This window comes from Myotis brandtii, unplaced genomic scaffold (genome assembly GCF_000412655.1).
Source record: "Myotis brandtii unplaced genomic scaffold, ASM41265v1 scaffold535, whole genome shotgun sequence".
NCBI classification, from domain to species: Eukaryota; Metazoa; Chordata; class Mammalia; order Chiroptera; family Vespertilionidae; genus Myotis; species Myotis brandtii.
Genome location: NW_005369964.1, coordinates 1091501 through 1112083, shown reverse-complemented (window position 1 = coordinate 1112083; position 20583 = coordinate 1091501). Strand labels below are relative to the sequence as shown.

General features: G+C 43.5%; 1 protein-coding gene across 6 annotated transcripts in view; it reads left to right on the top strand.

The window, feature by feature from the left end:
- The window catches only part of WDR20 (WD repeat domain 20), a 53339-nt gene that overhangs the window by 13866 nt on the left and 18890 nt on the right, over window positions 1-20583 (top strand). For 2 of the 6 annotated variants that reach the window (XM_005877854.2, XM_005877852.2), the window contains exon 2: window positions 12299-12439. The exons of the other annotated variants lie outside the window; for them this stretch is intronic. In XM_005877854.2, the coding sequence (XP_005877916.1) occupies window positions 12299-12439 (141 nt within the window). The remainder of the gene's footprint in view (window positions 1-12298; window positions 12440-20583) is intronic. 6 annotated transcript variants of the gene reach the window in all.

Below are 20583 nucleotides of genomic sequence, written 5' to 3'. Positions count from 1 at the left end.
AAAGACACGTTAAAAGATCTTGCCTGGGAAGTATTAACCCACCCGCTGTATTCACCAGACCTTGCTCCTTCAGATTACCACTTGTTCCGATCAATGGCACATGCACTTTCTGAGCAGCACTACAAAACATACGAAGAAGTGGAAAATTGGGTCTCTGAATGGTTTGCCTCAAAACAAAAAAAGTTCTATTGGGGCGGTATCCACAAATTACCTGAAAGATGGGGGAAATGTGTAGCTAGCGATAGACATTACTTTGAATAAAGCACTTTTGATGTTTCTCTTGAAATTATCATGTTTTCTTTGATTACAAAATCCGCCATTATTAACTGGTACACCTAGTACTTCCACTCCCTATCCCTTCACCTGTTTAATTCCTACTTCTTTAAATCTTAGTTCATGTCATTTTTGTCCAAGCCTCTTATCCTGACCCCTAGGCTAGGTCACATCTCCTGTTAGCTTCTACCAGGTCATCTCTCTAGCACATGTCATGACAATAATAAAATAATTTGAATTTGAAATTTAATGTCCCTTTTCTCCCCACCCCCTAAACTAGATTGCAAACACAGGAGAGCTGGTTTTATCTGATCTTTGCTGAATTCCTTATGTCTCACTCAGCGCCTTTAATGTATTATAGGCATTCTATAAATATTTGAATGAATGGATAAATGTATAAGTGACTTTGTCACTTGTTTATTGATGTGGTTAGATTACTATGATAAGCATATTGTCTTGAATATACTTGGTATTTGATGAAATATTTCAAAGAATCAGCCTCTGATCTTTCTCATCTCTGTCTTGAGATAACGTACTGAAAGAACAAAAGCTGTATGTGAACCCCATTCATCTGTACCACTCCTCTCTTCCCCCCTTCCCCATACATATCTACCACACATACATCTTACCTTAGCACTGGCAACAGGGAGGTGCATGGAAGAAAGCTAAGAAATCGGTTGTCTTAGAAGGAAAGTCTTGTAATCATTCAAATCACTAATAAGTTTGGTGTGTAGGAGTTTTTCTTTCACTGGTGGCAGTGAAAGGGAATAATCCCCCCGCTCCCTCTTCCCCGATTAAAGTTAAAAGTTAAGGGTATGTTTATGATAGAAACTCTGGAAACTTCAAGTAAGGAAAAAAAATTCTCATCTCCCACAGCTGTTTGTGTTTTGGTGTTTTTTCTGCCAAACCTTTTTTGGTGCTTAGTTATGTATTTTAAAATAATTTAGGTTCCCAGTCTCTAATATTGTGTCTGGTACCATGTAGATGCTCATGAGTATTTAGAGAATAAACCCAGGTATGTGTTCTTTTTCAACTTTAAGATCTTCTGCAGCTTCCTAATTTAGTATCTAAATAAGCATTGCTTTTGCTGATGGTGTTCATAACCTATTTTAGAGTAGTTGAGCTTTACATGAAGGTGTGATTTTTTGTTTTGTTTTAATGAACCTATTAGATCATTGTAGAAAGTTCCTTGGGCTAAATATTTTGGAGTTACTTGTGAGTTCTTTCTTTTTCCTAGTCTACTTCCAATTCTTCAGTAAAGTCTGTTGGGTCTACCTTAAAATATATCCAGAACCATGCCCTAGCCGGTTTGGCTCAGTGGATAGAGCATCGGCCTGCAGACTCAAGGGTTCCAGGTTCAATTCCGGTCAAGGACACATGCCCAGGTTGTGGGCTCAATCCCCAGTAGGGGGCGTGCAGGAGGCAGCTGATCAATGATTCTCTCTCATCGATGTTTCTGCCTCTCCCTCTTCCTTCCTCTCTGAAATCAATAAAATACATTTTTTTAAAAACTCCTTAATATATATATATATCTCCAGAACCTGATCACCTCTACCTCCACCTTCACCTCCTCAGTTTAAGGAAGCATCGTCTCTCACTTGGATCATCTCAGTGGTCTCCAGATGGGCTCCCGCTTCTCCCCTTGCTTCTAACAGTTTTCTGATGGCAGTGGTGATCTTTTAAACAGTACAGGTCAGATCGTGTTTGTCCACTGCTTAAAACTTTTGGATGCTTGTTCACATCACTGAGAATGAGATCTAATTTCCTTATTATGATCGGGCACCTTCTTTCTCCCCAAATGCCTGGAGTGATTTGCTACCACACTGTGAGCACATTCAGCCCTCTGAGCCATTGTGTGTGCTCTTGCCTCTGACTAGAATCCTTGCCACAGGCTTGCTCCCTCACTTCTTCACATCTCTGCCCAAGTGTGAGCCTGCCAAAGAAGCTTTCTATTGCCCGACCCAGGAAAGTATTACTATCCCCCACCGCTTCAGCCCCTCAACTCCCTTCCTGACGGGCATTTCTTCGTAGTCCTCGTCACTCTCCAATACATACTGATTACTCGATTACCCTCCTACAGTCCATGGCAGGAGGGGGCTCTGTCTGCATTGCTGAGACCCCAGTGCCTACACAATGCTTCGAACATGTAGTGGAGCTCAGTAAATACTGTTAAGTGAATAGTGAAAGGAATTTATCTCGATTAACTTAGTGAAAAATCTTCATTTAGGACATAGGTATTATGACTTGTCAGAGGTATATTTGATTTCTTAAATAGGTAATCCACCTGGTTCAAAATTCAAAGGTCATTCGGTGATGTCTCTCATCCTGTCCCCTAGTTCCCTGTCCTCCTCAGAAGTAACTAGTGTTAAGTCTTGTGTATATTTCCAGACATGGCCTGTGGTTTTACAAAATCACAGATACAGTCCTCTCCATTAAAAAATGCAAATTTTAGCATCTGTATTTTTTCATACCTTTTTTTGGTTTGTTTCCTAAAATGTATTTTGGAGATTATTCTTTGTCAGTGTGTAAAGAGCTTCTTTATTTGGTTGATGGCAGCACAATGTCCCATTGTACAAATGTACCATAGTCCCTCTTTGATGGACATTGAAGTTGTCTCCAGTCCAGTGGGTAGCTCTACAAACTATGCTGCAATAAATAGCCTTATACAAGTATCATTTTGCCATGTTGCTAGTATATCTGAGGATTAAATTCCTATGAGTGGGATTGCTGGGTTAAAGAACATGTGCATTTGTGGTTTTGATAGACACAGATTGCCTTCCACAGCTTGTACCAATCTATACTTCTGGCACAGTGTGCTGTTATTTAATCTTTGCCAGACTGACAGATGAGACATGATATAACACCATCGTTTGTGTTTCTCATTCTATGAGTTAAGCATCATTTCATATACTTAATAGCCATTTGTATTCTCTTTCCTGTGAGTTGTCCATGTCCTGTACCATTTTCTACTGGGATTTTGGTGTGTGTTTTTCTATTGACTTGTAGGAGTTCTCTTTTATGCAGATTAGCCCTTAATCTATAGTCTGAGTTGCAGACATGCAGACATTTGGTTCCATTTGTCAGTTGACTTCTGTTTTTGCTTGTGGTGTTTATTCTAAGTAGAAATTTTGTTTTATTTTTTATAGGAAAATGTATTAATTTTTTCTCATGGCTATGGGTTTTGAGTCATACTTAAATCTCCTAACTATATTTTAAAACATCTTCTTCTTCTTGTACTTCTGAGTTTCATTGTTTACATTTGATATCTCCTTGATACTGCTGAGATTTATTCTGGTATAAGATGTAAGATGAGGTTTCAAACCAGACACACACACACACACACACACACACACACACACACACACACTTTTTGTTTTGTTATCCTCTCCTGAGGATATTTTTTCCATTGATTTTTAGAGAGAATGGAAGAGAGAAGGAGAAAGGGAGGGAGGGGTAGAGGAAGGGAGGGGAACATTGATGTGAGAGAGACACATTGATTGGTTTCCTCCTGCACGCACCCTGACTAGGGCCGCACCCCAACTAGGGCCAGGGATAGAACCTGCAGCCTAGATACTGGGAATTGAACCCAAGACTCTTTGGTGCATGGGCTGACACTCTAACCATTGAGACACACCAGCCAGGGCTCTTCTCCCCTTTTTGGGGGGAGCAAACAATTAGGATTTCTTGCTATTTCTTGATCTCTATGTCTTATATGAGGGATAATTTGTCTGCAGTTTTCTGCTGAACTCCAAGTGATGGAGAACAGTGGGGCCACATCCAGTATATTTTTCAGTGTAAGTTGTGGTTATGTTTGTCTTATCAGTGTTGACTTAAAAAGAGTGGGTGAAATGCAATCTACTGGTAAACATTGTTTTGAAACAGATTTTGTAAAATTTTTATTTGATAAATAAAGGTTGATAAGATTAGTAATAAAAGAGGCAATGCTAGCTAGTTAACTTAAGGAACATGTTTAATACATTATATAAAACTAAAGAAATGATTTTTCTCTCTCATTTGAATGACTCATGTTTGAGGCCTCTTAGCTCCCTTGATTAATGCCTAGTAATACCAGTTCATAAAGAGGAGAGTTTAGTGAGGGTTTGAGTCTCAGGTGGCCGTGTTTCTCCTTTCTAGTAGACTCTCTGTGTGGGCCATCATGTTGCAGAAAGAAAGCTTTTGGCTATAGTGATAGAGGGAGTTTTGGGATCACCTGCATCAGAATAAAGATGGTCTTTTACTGCTTTTGCTCTTTTTTTCCCCATTTCCATGCCACTTAGTCTGGCTTTACCTATGGTCCCATTTCTGCTGCAATGCCATTTTTACCATGTGGCTAACTTTCCCAGGATTTGTAAGTCTCACTCTGCTAAAACTATCAAACCCAAGCTGAGCATAGTAAGCATGTTAGCCAACCAGTGGCCTCTTCAAAATCTCTCTGTCCCCATTTCTGTGGTGAACAAGATGGCCAAGCTCAGACCTTGTTGCCCCTGCACACTTGTTTTGTGTGTCTGCTTGACTCGGGCTCTCAAGTGCCATCCCACATCCTCGCCTCTACTGTTGCCTAAATATTTGACTTCCTACATTTACTGAAACCATCGAGCTCCTCTTCTCTCTTCCTTTACAGCAGTGGTTGTCTTAAGTGTGGCCCTGCAGCAGCAGCAGCAGCAGCATCTGCTCAGCATTTGTGGAAATGCAGATTCTGGGGCCCACTCCTGATCTGCTGAATCAGAAACTCTGGGGTGGGGCACAGCAGTGTGTTCACCTTGCCGGCCAGGTGATTCTGATGTGCTAACCTTTGAGAACCACTGACTTATCAGATCCAATTCAAGGCTCTCCTCACAGGAAACTTGCAGTAAAAGCCTATTAGCTATTTAATTCATAGATTATATTAATAGCTATTGATTAATTTGTATATCATCACAGCTACCATTTATTCAACACCTACTCTGTGCGGGGCACTAAACTAGGTGCTTTCACATAGACCGTCTCATCCTCACAAACCCTGTGCAGACTGGGTAGTGGTGGTTCCCACTTTCTATGCAGGTGAGCGAGGGGAGGCCCTGAGGGATGAAGGGCTTGCCAGGGCTGCACAGCTGGCAAGTGGCAGCATCCTCTCTAGCATTCCACTCTGCCTTTCGTGTGGACCCTTGTTCCCAAGAATACATGTGAGTATGTGACTGTCATGTGGTCGTAGAACAAATGGTTGCAATACCCACATTTCCGATTTCTCCCATCATAGTCTTAACCCCATCCACTGAGTAGCAACCTTTCAGCTTTTTTAGAAATAAAAACACAGGCTGTTTTATTTATTTTTCTTAATATTCATTTATTTACAGTATGTCAGAGAAGTGGGGGGTAAAGGAGGCTTTGATATCATAGTCCAGCTTCCACATTTTCACATAGCCATCATGTTCTACTCAGTGTATTTGTCTCAGAAATTAACTTGTATTTCCGTCAAGATGTACATTGGTATACTAGACAGATCTGGCCTCTGAACTTATTTTTACAACTTAAGAAATTATACTACATTGAATTTAGTAAAATCTTACGTGGTTGGAAAAAGTTATTTTGCTGGCTTTGCCTGAGTCCAGCTGAGTGGTGAGAGTGAAGGGGACAATATCAGCCGATTGCACCCTTCTTCAACCCTGGGGACAGGGTCATTTCTGACGAGGAGAGAGGGCTGTTGTTTAGGCTACAGGTGCTTCCTCTCTTTGACCTTACCCCCTTCTCACTTTCAGATGTCCCCCCATATATTTAAATACACAGATTTTTGGACAGGCAACTAGATAGAAAAATACACTTTTTTTAAGTGCCTGTGAGGAATCAAATATTTGTTTTCATGCTCACACACTACTTCTTGGTTTGAGTGCATTTAACAAATGTAAATTGATCTTACTGACTTAATAGTGATAACGTTTAATACATAGCACTTTATGTTCAAATCACCTTACACATTTAACTCCTTAATCTTTAAACATTGTTTGTTAGAACTGTTTGTTAATGTAGTACCCCTTATCTGTGGGGGTTACGTTCCAAGGCCCTCAGTGGATGCCTGAAACTGCAGATAGTACCAAACCCTACATATACTGTGTTTGTTCCTGTACATACACAATATACTTTCATTTATAAATTAGGCACAATAAGAGATTAACCACAATAACTAATAATAAAATAGAACAATTATAACAATATGCTAAAGTAAAACTTACGTAAATGTGGTGTAGATATGCTGGACAAAGGAATGAATTATGTCCCAGGTGGGACGGCACAGGATGGCGTGAAATTTCATCACACTACTCAGAATGGCATGCATTTTAAAACTTGTGAATTATTTATTTCTGGAAGTTCCCATTTGATATTTTTGGACTATGTTTGAATGTGGGTAACTGCAAAAGCAAGCTACCAATAAGGGGAGGGAGATGATACTATATTCTTATTTTCCCATTTTGTGGAAACGGTGGTGTGGAATGGCAAGAAACTCGTCTAAGCTCACAGGGCTAGGAATGGCAGAAACTGAATGATTGGTGCTCCCAACCACACTTCAAAGTGTAATGTAAGTTTTCAACTAGAGTTTTCTCTAAAGTTTTACACTTTTGAAATGGTACACTAGTCAATGTTTTTGTTTTCCTGGATTAGGGCCTGCGTGGCGGATGGGATTGAATGTGAGTTCGCACAGAAATAATTGAGGTTCTTTAAAAATGTTAAACAATTGAGTTGTTTGCCAGGGACTCAGGCTGAAAGAGCTGTGGGAGTGGGCTTTGGCCTTAGTTGCTCAGGAACTTTGAATTATCAGGAAGCAAACACCTCCCTTCTACCCGACTGTTCTGCCTGCAACCTCAGCCTAGAGTAGCTGCCAGCAGCTGGAACACACCTGTGAACTTTGCACCAACTAGGTGAGTGTCCTTTGGTTTATGCTAAGCTTAATGAGCTTTGCAAGGATTTTTGTACTTTTAATATAATATCAAGTTCTGAGAACTGGTTGTTGTTGTTGTTGTCTGATGTAGAACCAAGAAGACCACAGGCAAAAGGAAAGGAGACAGAAATGAGGGCTTTGGGTTCAGTTTACTAGTGCTTTTCCTGAGTTTACTGGGTGTAGTACACATAATAGGGAGTAAGACTAGAGCTCCAAGTTCAGTTGCAGTGTGAATTGATTGGCTGATTTGGGGCAATTAACTTCTTTGGTCTTAAATTGCAGCATCTTGAGAGCAAATATGCTTGTTTTTTTGTTTTTGTTTTGTTTCTTTTAAGTTCCTCTCCAGCTCTGTTTGTCTTCTGATTCCATGAATGTAGACCATTGTATATAGAGATATATCACACAGTTACTCACACTGGGAAATAGTTGCTTCTTCCGTCCACTTCTTTGTAAATAGCTTTATATTTAACTTTTTAAGTTAGCAGTTGCAAGTTTTTAATTATGTTTGGTTTATTACATGAGATAATGAGTGATAAGTGCTTAGAGTGAAGCACTTGTTGCCAAGAGTTAACTGTCGGGTTATGGTTGATTTCAGCCCTCACTGTGGAGCTTCTCATTCAGTGCCAAGCTGGTGGCCTGCTAACCTACATTTAAAATACAGTTTGTCCCAGCTGAGGCTATAAATATAATTCCATCCCTATTGAGCTTAATATTTTTATTTCAGGCCTTAAGATTTTAACATTTAAATGCTAAAATATTACTGAATGCAGAAAAACAAATTCTACTGTGTAAACCTTTTAGCTGTTTTTTTCGGGATAGGATAATTTAAGATTAAGTTTTCTTAGGATTTCTAGAAAAGCATGGGATAGATGATAAATTCTCAGTTCAATTCTTGTGAGAAAGATGTGGATTCAATTTTAGACCTACATTAGAGGCAGATTGGGAGGCAAACTTGGAACGGATTGGATTTCTCAGAGGGCTCTGGGAAAAGTTATCTTTATTTGCCACTGTAGCACATTAGGAGCACACGGTGAACCCTTCTCACATTGGAGTACTATTTGAAGAGTGAAACAATAGAACCAGCCATGGTCTTATCTGTCTGTCCTTTCTCATCTCATTGAGTGACATCACTGGTGCCATAGAAATGTTAATAACCAACTCCAGTGGTCCTAACTCATGTGAAACTTATGATGGAATAAAGCATCACCATCCCACTCACCCATTTACTTGATGTAACAGAAAGCTCCTTTTATGGTGAATTTTGCTGCTCACAAGCCACATGTTTTCCTGTGACCCTGTGCTAGGCCATGACATGGTTTAAAACTACTAGAATAATTTTGAAATAGTTTCAGTAGTGTTTTTGGACTGTTTGTTTTTTTCTCCTTTTCTATTTAAAAATATTACACAAGTAATATGTGATTATTGACAAAAAGTTAGAAATTAAGATAAGCACACATTAAGAATGGTATAACGAACTTCCATATACCTGTCTCCCAACATTTCCATTTGTCTCATGTCCACTATTATCTCACCCTTACAGTGGAGCAAATCCCAAACATCATATATCTTCTGTATTTTTTCTATGTGCATGAACTAGTTTTGGAAAAAACCACTACATTTTCATATGTAAAAATTTTACATTTGAACAGTCTGTTTTTTGACAGATTCATAAATATTCTTTATAGTTGGTCTCTTGATTTATAAGGGTCTTTTTATTAACTTGTTTTGCTCTACAAGACATTGAAAATAACAATATACTGTTATTTTTAATAATTTGATTACAGGTCTGGCCAGTTTGGCTCAGTGGATAGAGCGTTGGCCTGGGGACTGAAGGGTCCCAGGTTCGATTCTGGTCAAGGGCACATGCCTGGGTTGTGGGCTCGGTCCATTGTGCAGGAGGCAGCCAATCAATGATTCTCTCTCGTCATTGATGTTTCTCTCTCTTCCTCTCCCTTCCTCTCTGAAATAAATAAAAATATATATTTAAAAATATGATTACAGTATGAGTAGTTTTTATATTTCTTTGAGATTCTTTTTGTAGAATCCCATTTAAAAAAATATATTTTATTGATTTTAGAGAGGAAAGGAGCGGGGGGTGGGGTGGGGGGAGAGAAACATCAATGACGAGAGAGAATCATTGATTGGCTGCCTCCTGCACGCTCCCCACTGGGGATCGAGCCCGCAACCCAGGCATGTGCCCTTGGCCGGAATCGAACCCGGGACCCCTCAGTCCGCAGGCCGATGCTCTATCCATTGAGCCAAACCAGCTAGGGCATAGAATCCCATTTTTATTGTTGCATTTTTCATTTAATGATATAGTAAATGATATAGTAAAATAAGTAAATTACTACCTTCATTTAAATGGCTACATGATATATTCACCCATTTTCTTCTTGGAACACATAGGATGTTAATAATGTTTTGTTACAAACAGAGCTGAGTTGACTGTCTTTGTATGTGTGTTTGCTCATTAAAAGTGTTTAACATTGCCTGGCTGGCATGGCTCAGTGGTTGAGCGTCAACCTATGAACCAGGAGGTCACGGTTCGATTCCGGGTCAGGGCACATGCCCGGGTTGTGGGCTCAATCCCCAGTAGGGCGTGTGCAGGAGGCAGCCAAACAATTCTCTCTCACCATTGATGTTTCTATCTCTCCCCCTTTCTCTCTGAAGTCAATAAAAATGTATTTTTTAAAAAGTATTTAACTTTTAAGATAGGAAACAAACAAGAATGTTTCTAAGTTTAAAGCTCTATTAATTTTTCACAAAGTAGAATCAACCCCAGATTAAGAAACAGCATTCCTGGCCACCCAGAGCCTCCCCTGTGGCTCCTTCCTCACACTCCTCAAGGGTGACCACTGTCTTCACTTCCAGCATCACAGATTAGTTTTCCTGATTTCGAACTCTATTTAAATAGCATTATTTAGTAAATGTTTCTCAAGATTGTGTTTGAGATCCTTCTGTGTTCTGTTCTCAGTGCCTTACCCCATGAGTAGTAGTCCCTGGATAGCCCACCGTGTATTTAGCCTGCTGTAGATGGACGTTTGTGTTGGGCCAGTTTTTAGCTAATACAAATAGTTCATACATGTGAGAAATATCTTCTAAAGCAGTGGTTCTCAACCTTGGCTGCACATTAGAATCACCTGGGAATCTTTTTAAAATCCTGATTTCTGGGCCTCATCCTCCGGAAATTCTGTTATGGGTGGGGCCACAACATTAGTAACAAAGAAACAGAATTTCCGGAGGATGAGGCCCAGAAATCAGGATTTTAAAAAGATTCCCAGGTGATTCTAATGTGCAGCCAAGGTTGAGAACCACTGTTCTAAGCTAGGAGTTGGATTTATGTCTGAGGAAAGGAGGCTTTTGCTGCATGTTGCCAAATTGTCCTGCATAAAGGCTGTGCCAGTTTACACTCCATGGGAGTTAGGTGAGGCCTGCTCCTCCACATTCCTGTATGTGCCCGTCTTACTGGTCCACGTTTTGAAACTGGTGCTATTGCGTTACTAGGGCTATACTAGTGCCTGATACATTTCAGATGCCTAAAAGAGCTTTTTAAATTTCCTGGGGAAAAACAGAAATATTTAAGTGGCTCTTCCCGTGGCGGCCTATAAAGTAGTTATGCCCTAAAAAATGCTGAGTAGTTCCAGTGATGCTATAAGATGAAGGAGAAATCAAAGCTTTCATCGTAGTCGTACTTGGGATGGGTCAGCTCTCTGTGACTCTCATTGATTTGAGGCTACTTTCTTCAGCTGAGGCCTGGCTGGACCAGACTATTTGAATTACAGAAGCCACAGTCAGTGCTTAGGTCACTATTTTAGTGGCTGATCTCTCTTCATTGTATAAGACAAATTCAATGTTCTCGCTACCTCTCTTGCTTCCTGTTTGAAAATACAGCAACGTACAGGCTCCAAAATGCCATCTTTAATGTAAAATTACTGGTACACATCGGTGTCATTTTCTGAAACTTTGTATGTTACAGATTTAGTAGTTCGTTGTCCCAACTGAAGTTGGGTGCTTGAAAAAAAGGTAGCCTCAGCTTGCTCTGGTTAAAAGCACAGTCCTAGGCTCAGTGAAGCCTTGGGCAGATCACCACCTCTCCCTGGGCCTCAGTTTCTCTGTAGGATGAGAAAATGGGGGCATGGAAATGGCAGTGCTTCTACACAGTTAGGGATTTAGGGCCGCTCTCACTTCAAATGGGAGCTCCTCTGCTGAGGAGCTTATATTACTGAGCTTCTTGAATCAGAAAAATTTAAAATCAGCTATGTGCTGTGCCAAACACTGTAAGCGCATGAACTGTCCACTAGTAAATGTAGGAACACAAGAGTATAGTCCTTAAGCAGCTTCTGGGCACTGCTCCCTGCCTTGAGTGGCCTTAGTTGCCCGGTGCTGTCACACCACTTTTAGAAAGTTGTAGAATTCCCCACCCCACGCCTTTCATGGAAATTTTTAAAAATTATTCTCTAAGAACATCAAATGAGTGTTTTTTGCAGAAATGAAAGTATCTTGCCTTTTCGTCCATTTGAAATGTTGGTGTTCCCGTAAGAATGGGAATGCATATTTCTATGCATCTTTAATGGGGTTTAATAAAAAATAGGTTATTTGAATATATCAGCATTTTAATGAGATGAGATCTGGTTTTAGGACATGTGCAAATTGAATTTATCTGGCGTTTATTCATAGTTTTTCTTTAATGAAGAAATCAGTATTTCATTCGCCTGGACGAAGCACCATGACAGCCTGGTGGCCTTTTGCCTTGATAGACTCACCCTGAAAGTGGAGTGCAATATATGAAAATGAAGAGAGGGCGAAGGTGCTGCAGCTTAGCAGCTGTTTAAGTTCATTTTAAAAAACTACTCAGAGGGAAGAGGAGTAGATTTTGCATAGCTAACAGTTTTAAGTGACAGCTGCCTTGGGAAAAAATGATGCGTGATAACAACAGAAGCCTGCTATTTCAGCAGACATTTGAGTGCCAGCACTGGGTGGGGGGAAGGTGCTCCCTCTGGCACCACCTGCCCCCTGCAGGTCTGCAGGGGAGCTTTCTGTGGTGAACAGCAGGCAGTCCCATAGATGGTTGCTCTGAAGACCTCACCGAATGCATTTTGCCTATTTTGTACCCAGGCACCTCTTCCCATTGTGGGATGGTGGCAGGAAGATGGCCCCTGCACGTCACATCTCATCATCTGTCTGGGTTCTGAGATGGTCTCACTTTGCCCTTCCATCTTCCTCATGGAGTCCCGTCCCTCTCTCATGGCCTGGAATGTGAGTGGCGGGTGCTCCTTCCGGGCTCCGAGCCTTCAGAGCATGCTAGTAAGGGACGTGGGACGGCTGTTGTCAGTGAGGGTGGGCCTGGTGTGTTTCAGAGGAGGAAAGCAGAGAGGGAAGCTGCTGTCCTGTTTGGGAAAATTATGTTGGAAGGAAAACATGCTCTACACCGGGGTTCTGCTGTTGTCTGCAGGAAATTTAGGGCAGAAAGAAATATTTCTGTTTCTCCTATTTCTATTTCTTTGTAGGCATTAATGAATGAGGAGAATTTTCAAAGCCTCTATGATAAGCAAAAAATCCTTATGCTTTCAGAAGGAGATGTATAAGTTGAAAAGGGGAGCTAACTTTTCTCAAGTGGCAGGCATCATACTTGGGACTTTTGTATTTTACTCCATTTTAATAAAAACAGCCCTTTGAGGTAAATGCATTGTGAAGGTAGGGCTGGAATCTGGGCCACATGGAGCAGGGCTGGAATATTTGGTTCCCACCTCATCAGGCATGGGGACATGGAGTCACACAGTGATGGAATCGGAGGAGGCAACAGCAATGTGGTGCAGTTGGAGGAGCCAGAGGCAGAGTACAGGTGCAGGGACTCCAGCAGAGCTTCCTCACAGCTGATCCTGTCCCTGTCCCCACCTGTAAGATGTCCTGGCAGGGGAACTTAGGGCCCTGGTTTGTGACAGCACCAGAGGAGCTGATGCAGAGGAGCTTTGTCACCAGGATGTGACTTCCCTCTGTCTGCTAAGGGCACCCACAAAGGCATTCGTTGTTAGGTAGGATTTTGGTCAGCAGGAGGATCATATGTTTGCTTTTATATCTGTCTGGCTGCTTGTCTCTTCTGGATTCTAACACTTTACTTTTCTTTCCCTCCATTTTCAGAATTGCTTCATTTCTACAGTAGATATTTAATGAGACCTATGTGCCAGGTTAAGACATAAGTTTCTGCCCTTTCAAACACGGAAACTGTACAATTGATTGACATTGTTTTCTACTGGGATTAGTGATCCCAAACCCAACTGACTTCTTAACATCCCTGCTCTGATAAAGGTTGGACTCTTTAAATATCATTAATGCCAATTTTGCAGGGTTTTGCGATGTAACTGTTGAACTGAAGATGCAGAAGGATGGGTTGTGCATATGGGTGTCTCACAGATTAGACTGGGTTTTTGTTGTTGTTGTTAATTCTCACCTGAGGATATTTTTCTATTGATTTTAGATAGAGTGGAAGGGAGGAAGGGAGAGAGAGAGAGAGAGACACATTGCTTGGTTGCCTCTCACACGCATACTGACCAGAGCCCGGGATCTTACCTGCAACTCAGGTATGTGCCCTTGACCAGGACTCGACCCTGAGACCCTTTAGTGCACAGGCTAATGCTCTAACTACTGAGAAACACCCGCCAGGGCTAGACTGGTTTTGTTTCTACTTAAAGGGCAGGTGGGTTGGACACCAGAGCCTGTGCCATGCCTTACAGCTGATTGTTACCTGAGTGTTAAATTGTTGACCTGAGTGTGAATCGCTGTTTGGTATTTTTGTCATGGGAGCCAGGTTATTTTCCACTATGTTGAAGAAAACTTCTCTTAAATAGTGCATTGAGCCTTCTTCACAAAGTGAACATCTCAGCTCTGAGTGGTCAGAGCCTCATTTCATTCAGTCTGTGATTTGGAAGGTGCTGGCGTTTTCCCAGCGCCCCCCCCCCCCATGACCAGTTAAATGTGCATGGTCCAGCCCAGATTGTGGACTCACCCCTCGCAGGCACTAGGAAGCCCGGTCTCCCCAAGAAAGGCTATGGAGCAGCCCTGCTTTGGGATCCTGAGTCTTAGGCAGGACTCCACAGGTCTCCTTCTTTCTGAGGAGGGGAGCCCTCACGGCCCTGGGGAGTGATCCCTTGTTTACTCTGGGCCCCAGTCCTGGTTGCCTGGGATGAGGGGCAGAGTGACAGTGGAAAGCACGACCTCGTCTCCTGGGTTTCAGATGGGCACGTTGGAGCTTCGATGCAGTGGGGTTGCTTCAGCTATTTTTGACTTATCCATTCAGGCTGTCGTGGACTCACCCCTCGCAGGCACTAGGAAGCCCGGTCTCCCCAAGAAAGGCTATGGAGCAGCCCTGCTTTGGGATCCTGAGTCTTAGGCAGGACTCCACAGGTCTCCTTCTTTCTGAGGAGGGGAGCCCTCACGGCCCTGGGGAGTGATCCCTTGTTTACTCTGGGCCCCAGTCCTGGTTGCCTGGGATGAGGGCAGAGTGACAGTGGAAAGCACGACCTCGTCTCCTGGGTTTCAGATGGGCACGTTGGAGCTTCGATGCAGTGGGGTTGCTTCAGCTATTTTTGACTTATCCATTCAGGCTGTCAGTGACTCAGCAGGCTCCTGACTTTTTCATTGTTTTTAAAAGGAGCTGGACTTTCACAGTATATGGAATACAGTTAATATGCTACGGCTAATGAATGTGGCACGTAGTGATCAGCACTCGCAAAGGTGAAGAATGCCTCCGGAGGTGAGATCAGGAGGAAGTGACACTGGTGCTGCTTAAGCAGAAGCGTGTGGATGTCAGGGTGGGGTAGGTGCTCTAAGTGAGAGGAGGATGTGAGGAAAGGCCAGAAGGTGTGCAGAGCACAGGCAGCCCCTGGGGGTGAAGTGTGTGGAGGGGCCCACTTTAGGAAGGCCTGTAGATACCAAGCGAGGGAGCTGGCCGATGTTATGTCATGCCTGGCAGAGCCTGGGAGGATTTGAGTGGGAGAGTGACCTAAGGCTTCATGAAGATTAACCTGACGAAATGTGTGGGCAGTGAGGTGTTTGGTTGAATTCGTTGTGGGCAGAAATGGGTGGAAAGAGCCTGGTGTTCAGCCAAGGAGGCCGACCTAGGCTGGGTGGGGTCTGGGGAAGACTTCTTGGTGAGGCTCTGCAGCCATCATTTGGTAGGGGTGCCGTACAGGGGGCCCAACTGAGGCAACAGGCCTTTATGCTTGAGAGAGGGGCTTAGGAGGAAAGAGAGTGGTGTCTCGTGTAGACGGGGTGAGCTTCTGGTCTGGGTGGGTATTTGGCAGCTGTTAGATATGCCAGTAAAAGGACTTGTTTCTGGCAAGTTTTGTGGGACTGGTTCTCTCTGAGGTGATTCTCGGATGAGGAAGGAGAATGTGAAATTTTGGGAAAATAAAGCCCATCTTTATTACCTACATTGCCCCCATAATAATCTTATGTATACTTTTCAAAAGAAGTCTTTCTGAGATATTTCCATATCACATCAAATGCTTCTGGGTCCTCAGGTAGGTTCCCACGCAGAGGGCTCAGCACAGGCCCTCTCTGTGTTCCTGTTGGCTCGGCAGCTGGCCAGCAGCTTAGGCGGGGTCTGGGATGAAGGTGTGAGCTGGAACAGGAGAGCATCTTTTGCAGTCCTTTATGGTGCTGGAAAGATAGATGCCCGGTAATATGGTGCTAAACCAACCAAGCTGACTCTGTATTGCAACAGTATCTGTTATAAAATGAATTCCAGGGATTTTAAGGAATAAAAGTCCAAGGAGCTGGGCCATGTGGTCCAGTGATTGAGTGTTGACCTATGAACCAGAAGGTTGCAGCTCGATACCCAGTCAGGGCACATGCCCAGGTTGCTGGGAGGGGGTGTGCAGGAGGCAGCTGATAAATGATTCTTTCTCATCATTGATGTTGCTATCTCTTTTTCCCTCTCCCTTCCTCTCAGAAATCAATAAAAGCATATTAAAAAAATAACCTCCAAGGAAAAGAAAAGCAAGACATTTTTTTGTTGTCTTACTTTTCTTACTGGAGGATATTTTTCCATTGATTTTTAGAGAGAGAGAATGGAGGGGAGAGATAGAGAAAGGGAAACATCAATGTGTGAGAGAGACACGTCACATTGCCTCCTGAATGGGCCCTGACCAGGGCCAGGGATCGAGCCTGCAACCGATGTACGTGCCCTTGTCTGGAATCGAACCTGGAACCCGTTAGTCTTCAGGCCAACATTCTATCCACTGAGCCAAACTGGCTAGGGCAAGAAACATGACATTTTAAAGTTTGTACTTATTGATCAAGGATTTTGATACTCAGCTCTGTAGTAGGAGTTTTAAACCATCATTTAAAAATTTTCTTGCCCTAACCGGTTTGGCTCACTGGATAGAGCGTCAGCCTGCGGACCGAAGGGTCCCAGGTTCCATTCCGGTCAAGGGCATGTACCTTGGTTGCAGGCACATTCCCAGTAGAGGGTGTGCAGGAGGCAGCTGATCGATGCTTCTCTCTCATCGATGTTTCTAACTCTCTATCCCTCTCCCTTCCTCTCTGTAAAAAATCAATAAAATACATATTTAAAAAAATTTTTTCTGAGTTGTGAATAAGATACTAACAAATTATTTGTAATTATTAACTCCTTATGCAGAAATTAATGAGTATAATGATAAAATTTAATCTTACTGTTGAAAAAAATTAAAAACAATTACAGTTTCATTCATTAACAGATATTGAGCATTTATGACATACTGAATATGAATACTCTACTGGGACTGAATAAGCAAATGTGATCTAATTCTTAAAATTGTTAAGACATTTTAATAAATTGGTTTTGGTAAAATCCATACTTATGATTTCTGATAGTTGGCAATAATTAGGATGCAGAAGCATTACAAAAATTCCAAAGTGTGTGAAACCGTTTATGCAGAATCCACCAGAAAGCTGAAAAACAAAAGCTAAGTTTGTGGAACAATACAATGATAACTGTTTAATAAAGGCGTTCTGCTCCTTACAGGAGTTTGTATTGTAATTTTTACCGTAATTGTAGTGTAATTGATGATAATAGACATATAACAGTACTGTAATCACATAAGTGATCAAATACTAAATTTTGTGGAACAAATTAAGTACTTGGGAATTGAGATAAGGAGCCAGCACAAAGAATGGTGGTTGGCAAAGTGCTTGCTGGAGGTGGTGGGACTTGAACCAGATAGGTAAGGTTACTGGAAACAGGGGTGAAGGAGACTATCCCAACCGAGAGGGCTGCCTGCCTGCACCAAACTCAGGCCATGTGGTGTGGACAGGTGGAGGGTGCGGCAAGACCCCTGCACTGCTCCACAGGTTCCTCAGCTATAAAATATAGGTGGTATCACTGCGGTTGGAAGGATGCTGTGAGATTAAATGAGATGGTGAGTGCAGAGTTCCTGGTGCATAGCAAGTGGCCCATAGATGGAAGGTAGTGTTGCTGTTAGAGAGGAAGGAGGGGCCAAACCATGGAGGGCAGGACTGCTAGGCATGGCATCTTACTCTGATGTGATGGGAATTAGGAAGCCATTTGACCCTAAGTAGGATGTGACCAGGATGAATTAATAATGGTAGTTATCATTTGAATGATTCTGTGTACTCTGTGCTTTATATCCGTTATCTGCTGGCCTCATCACCACCCTGCAAGGATGCTGGGGGGTGGGGTGGGGAGGGCAGGTTGTGCTCTGAGGCTCAGGGGGAGGAAAGAGCACCTTGCACTAGGTCACCTTGCTACCAAGAGGGAAGACAAGGCTTCAGGTCAGGCCTGCCTGGTTCCAGAGTCTGGGCTCTGTCCTTCCATGCTGCCTCCACCTGGGAAGCCACCGTGGGCTGCTGGCCCTGTGCGAAAGAGCAGTGGCTGGCTCAGGTAGTTATTACTGCTACTAAAAAGGCATGTGAGTTCAAAGTACATGTGGGCACATCCCCAGCCCCAAAAATGGAGGAGGAAGAGGAAATAGGGCAGCAACACATGAGTGGAAAAAGAGACAAAGCCTAGGACCACAGGTGTCAGAGACCATTGTGCTGGGCTTGGGCTCCAGAAAACTCAGGCACCAGTGGCAGAGCCTGTGGGAGTCTTCGAAGTATAATTTCTTTAGGCACACACCTAGCCGTTACTCGGGCTTCACAGGAATTCCTGCTGCAGGTGCCTTCTGCCTGGCCAGACTCCTGCTGTGCAGTACAGCAGTGAATACCATTGGGCTTGGGCGGGGAGGAGTCACCTCATAGAAGAGGTATCCTGAGGGCTTCTTTGGTCTGGGTCTACTTTTTTTTGTTTGTTTGTTAAATGTATCACCCGAGGATATATTTTTCCCCGATTAATTTTTAGAGAGAGTGGAAGGGCAGGGAAGAGACAGAGAGAAACATAAATGGGAGAGAGACACATGACCGGCTGCCTCCCACATGTGCCCCACCTAAGCCAGAGATCGAGCCTGCAACTTAGGTACGTGCTCTTGACTTGAATTGAACCTGCAACCCTCAGTCTGTGGCCGATGCTCCAACCACTGAGTCAAATCGGTCAGGGCTGAGTCTACTTTTGTGGCTTCTAGGAAAGTGGTCGCCAACCTTTCGGACCTCACGGACCACCAGTTGGCGACCGCTGCTCCAAAGGTTTCCTTAAACCAGTGGTCGCCAACCTTTCTGATCTCATGGACCACCAGTGGTCCGCAGACCACCAGTGGTCCGCAGACCACTGGTTGGCGACCGCTGTTCTAGGACACTGCTTCTCGCACCGGTGTTGAAGGACCAATTTTTAAAATTTCCAGTCTATCTGGACAGGTGAAAAAATTTTATAAAATAAAAAAGGGATTGCCCAGCCAGTGTTGCTCAGTGGTTGAGCATCAACCTATGAACCAGGAGATCAAGGTTTGATTCCTGGTCAGGGCATATGCCTGGGTTGTGGGCTCGATCCTCAGTGTGGGGCATGCAAGAGGCAGTTGATCAATGATTCTCTCTCATCATTGATGTTTCTATCTTTCTCCCCTCTCCCTTCCTCTCTGAAATAAATAAAAATATAAAAAAATAAGATAAAAAAGGGATTGATTACTAAGAAAAGAAACTAACTGAAAAAGACACACAGAATGCACACTCTAATTTTTTATTATTAGATTCTTATTATTAGATTCAACAGATACAAAATTACTCTATCATACTGCTGTAAAAGTTTCTAAAGCTTATTCGCAACTTCTGAATTTAATTTTGATTGCAGACTGTTAAACTATGCATAGTCTGATTCATTTTGAAAGCAGTAATCTAGGAAGAGTTTGTTAAGCAAATTAGTAAACAGGATGTTTTTGGAATATTTACATGACTTAAGAGTAAAAAAGCCTTTCAGTTGACATTTAAAATACTTGAGGTGTTTATTCACAGATGATCTAATTACAGTGACATCTTTTCAGTAAGTTCCACATTAAGGATAGGGTTGTAGAATAAATATGGGGTGGGCAAAAATAGGTTTACATTGTATGGAAAATAATACATAATCCTATATAATAAAACCCTAATATGCAAATCGACCAAACGGCAGAACAGCCGGGAACGACTGGTCGCTATGACGCACACTGACCACCAGGGGAAGATGCTTAATGCAGGAGCTGCCCCCTGGTGATCAGTGCGCTCCCACAGGGGGAGCGCCGCTTAGCCAGAAGCCGGGCTCACGGCTGGCGAGCACAGCTGTGGTGGTGAGAGCCTCTCCCACCTCTGTGGCAGCGCTAAGAATGTCCGACTGACGGCTTAGGCCTGCTCCCAGGGGACATCCCCTGAGGCTCACAGACTGCAAGAGAGCGCAGGCTGGGCTGAGGGATTCCCCCCCTCCCGAGTGCACGAACTTCGTGCACTGCGCCTATATAGTCGTATATAACAAAGAGGTAATATGCAAATTGACTGTCACACCCTCGCACAAGGTGGCCGGCAGGGGAGGGCAGTTGTGGGTGACCAGGTCAGCAGAGGAGGGCAGTTGGGGGGACCAGGCCTGCAGGGGAGGGCAGTTGGGGGGGACCAGGCTGGCAGGAAAGGGCAGTTAGGGGTGACTGGGCCTGCAGGGAAGGGAAGTTAGGGGCAACCAGGCTGGCAGGGGAGGACGGTTAGGGGCAACCAGGCCGGCAGGGAGGGCAGTTGAGGGCAACCGGGCTGGCACGAGAGGGCAGTTGGGACGACAGGGCCAGCAGGGGAGGGCAGTTGGGGGTACCCAGGCTGGCAGGGGAGAGCAGTTGGGGGTGACTGGGCCTGCAGGGGAGGAAGGGCAGTTGGGGGGGACCAGGCCTGAGGGGAGAGCAGTTGGGGGCAACCAGGCTGGCAGGAGAGGGCAGTTGGGGGCGATTGGGCCGGCAGGGGAGCAGTTAGGCGTCAATCAGGCTGGCAGGCAGAAGCGGTTAGGGGCAATCAGGCAG